Source organism: Coffea eugenioides, chromosome 4 (genome assembly GCF_003713205.1).
Source record: "Coffea eugenioides isolate CCC68of chromosome 4, Ceug_1.0, whole genome shotgun sequence".
NCBI lineage: Eukaryota > Viridiplantae > Streptophyta > Magnoliopsida > Gentianales > Rubiaceae > Coffea > Coffea eugenioides.
This window is the reverse complement of record NC_040038.1, coordinates 42,302,533-42,304,637: the sequence shown is the minus strand read 5'-3', so window position 1 is coordinate 42,304,637 and position 2,105 is coordinate 42,302,533. Positions and strand designations below refer to the sequence as shown.

The 2,105-nt window shown below is 35.7% G+C and overlaps 1 protein-coding gene and 1 non-coding gene across 2 annotated transcripts; one reads left to right on the top strand and one right to left on the bottom strand.

The window, feature by feature from the left end:
* LOC113769708 lies at positions 1–107 on the bottom strand. The gene has a single exon (XR_003468255.1). It is a non-coding gene; the product is annotated as a small nucleolar RNA R71 (small nucleolar RNA).
* A 1,095-nt stretch (positions 108–1,202) lies between these two features.
* Positions 1,203–1,898, top strand: LOC113769412. The gene has a single exon (XM_027313860.1). The coding sequence runs from the start codon at positions 1,203–1,205 to the stop codon at positions 1,896–1,898; it is 696 nt and encodes a 231-aa protein (XP_027169661.1).
* Positions 1,899–2,105: the final 207 nt, after the last annotated feature.

Below are 2,105 nucleotides of genomic sequence, written 5' to 3'. Positions count from 1 at the left end.
AAGTTTAGAATGGATATAACTAGTTTCTCTCAACAGGAAGGAGAAACATTGTACGAAACTTGGGAGCGCTATCGGGAATTACAACGAAGATGTCCTTATCATTGTTTACTAAATTGGCTAGTAGTCCAAACATTTTACAATGGTCTCACCTATCCAACAAAGACGCATGTAGATGCGGCAACGGAAGGAGTATTGATGGGAAAGACAACCGAGGAAACTCAATAATTGATTGAAGAAATAGCTGCTAACAATTACCAATGGGCTAACGAACGAGATAATACAAGGAGAACCGCAGGTATGCTTGAAATAGATATCTTGAATATGTTAAGTGCAAAGATGGATAATGTGGTTAAGCTGCTTAATAGACATATTGGTTCTAACTCTAATCAAGGAATAGTTGTTGCATGTTGTACTACTTGCGGCGGAGATCATGATGATTCTATGTGTTCTAGTAGCAAACAGGTTCAATATCTCAACAATTACAACCGTTTACCCCAAAATAATTCATACTCTAATACTTACAATCCAGAATGGTATAATCACCTAATTTTTGGATAGAAGGATCAAGAGAACCAACAAAGACCAATTAATCCACCGAATTTTCAATCGAAACCAACCACTTCCAGAATCCAAACCAACTTGAAAATTGACAATTGAGAAGCTGGCAAATGTATCAAATGATAAAATTGAAAAGTTAGCCAGTGCCACTACTCAACGATTTGAGAGAATTGAGGGAAAGATGAACCAACTCATCAATATGTACAGGAATGTTGATGTCCAATTATGGCAAATAGCAAATGCAGTTAACAATCACAACCAAGGGAATTTACCTAGCAAGACTGAGGTGAATCTAAGGGAGCATGTGAAGGCTATAACCCTCCATAGTGGTAAGGAAGTAGGTGAGCCGCCTGTAATTGAAAGTGAGAGAGAATGTGAAAAAAGAGAAAAACAAGCAATTGAGTGAGTTAAGAGAGGATAGTAAGAAAATTAAAGGGAAAGAAATTGTGGAAGAAAATGAGCCACAAATTGGAGATACAACACCAATTCCGCCACCGTTGCCTTTTCCTCAAAGATTGAATCCTTCGAGAAATGACAAAGAATTTGAAAAGTTTGTCGACATTTTCAAACAATTATATATTAACATTCCTTTTGTTGATGCTATTTTGAAAATTCCTTCATATGCAAAGTTTCTCAAGGATATAATGACTAAGAAAAAGAAGTTAGTAGATAGTGAGACAATTGCATTAACAAAAGAATGTAGTGTCATTATACAAAATAAATTGCCTCCAAAGTTGAAAGATCCAGGGAGTTTCGTAGTTCCTTGCACTATTAGTAATGTTGAATTCTCTAAAGTACTTTGTGACCTTAGTGCAAGTGTTTCATTGATACCTTTAATTGTGATTAGGCAATTGGGATTGAAAGAATTAAAGCGTACTAACATTTCATTGCAATTGGTTGACAGGTCTATTAGATATCCAATGGGCATATTGGAGAATGTGCTCATTAAAGTACAGAAATTCATTATTCCTATTGATTTTGTTGTTTTAGATATGGAGGAGGATGTCAATGTACCTATTATATTTGGTAGACCATTTCTGGCCACCGTAGGTACAATAATAGATGTTAAACGTGGTAAGTTCAAGTTTCAAATTGGTGAAGAGGAAGTGGAGTTTGATTTGAGTAAAGTGGAGAAGTATCCCTCTTTTACTGACCATGTTTATTCTATTGATATATGTGATGAATTGGCGTCAGAGATGAGTCAAGTTAATCTTGATGATGATTCTCTTGAATTTTGTCTTAATGGTGTAGGCTTACAAGAGGAACAAGTTGAAGAAATGACTGAATTTTTGCAGGCACAAGTTCCTTACAAAAGGAGAAATGCGTATGAGGAGTTATGACTGAGCAAAATATTACCTCCACCATCGTGTGAACAAGTTCCACGGCTTGAGTTTAAACCACTGTCTAAACACCTCAAATATACATTTCTTAGAGAAAAAGAGATATTGCCGGTGATTTTAAATTTTGCACTAGATGAGAAATAACTAGGCAAGTTCTTACGTGTTTTGAGGAAGCATTTAAAGGCTATAAGATGGACGATTTCTGAT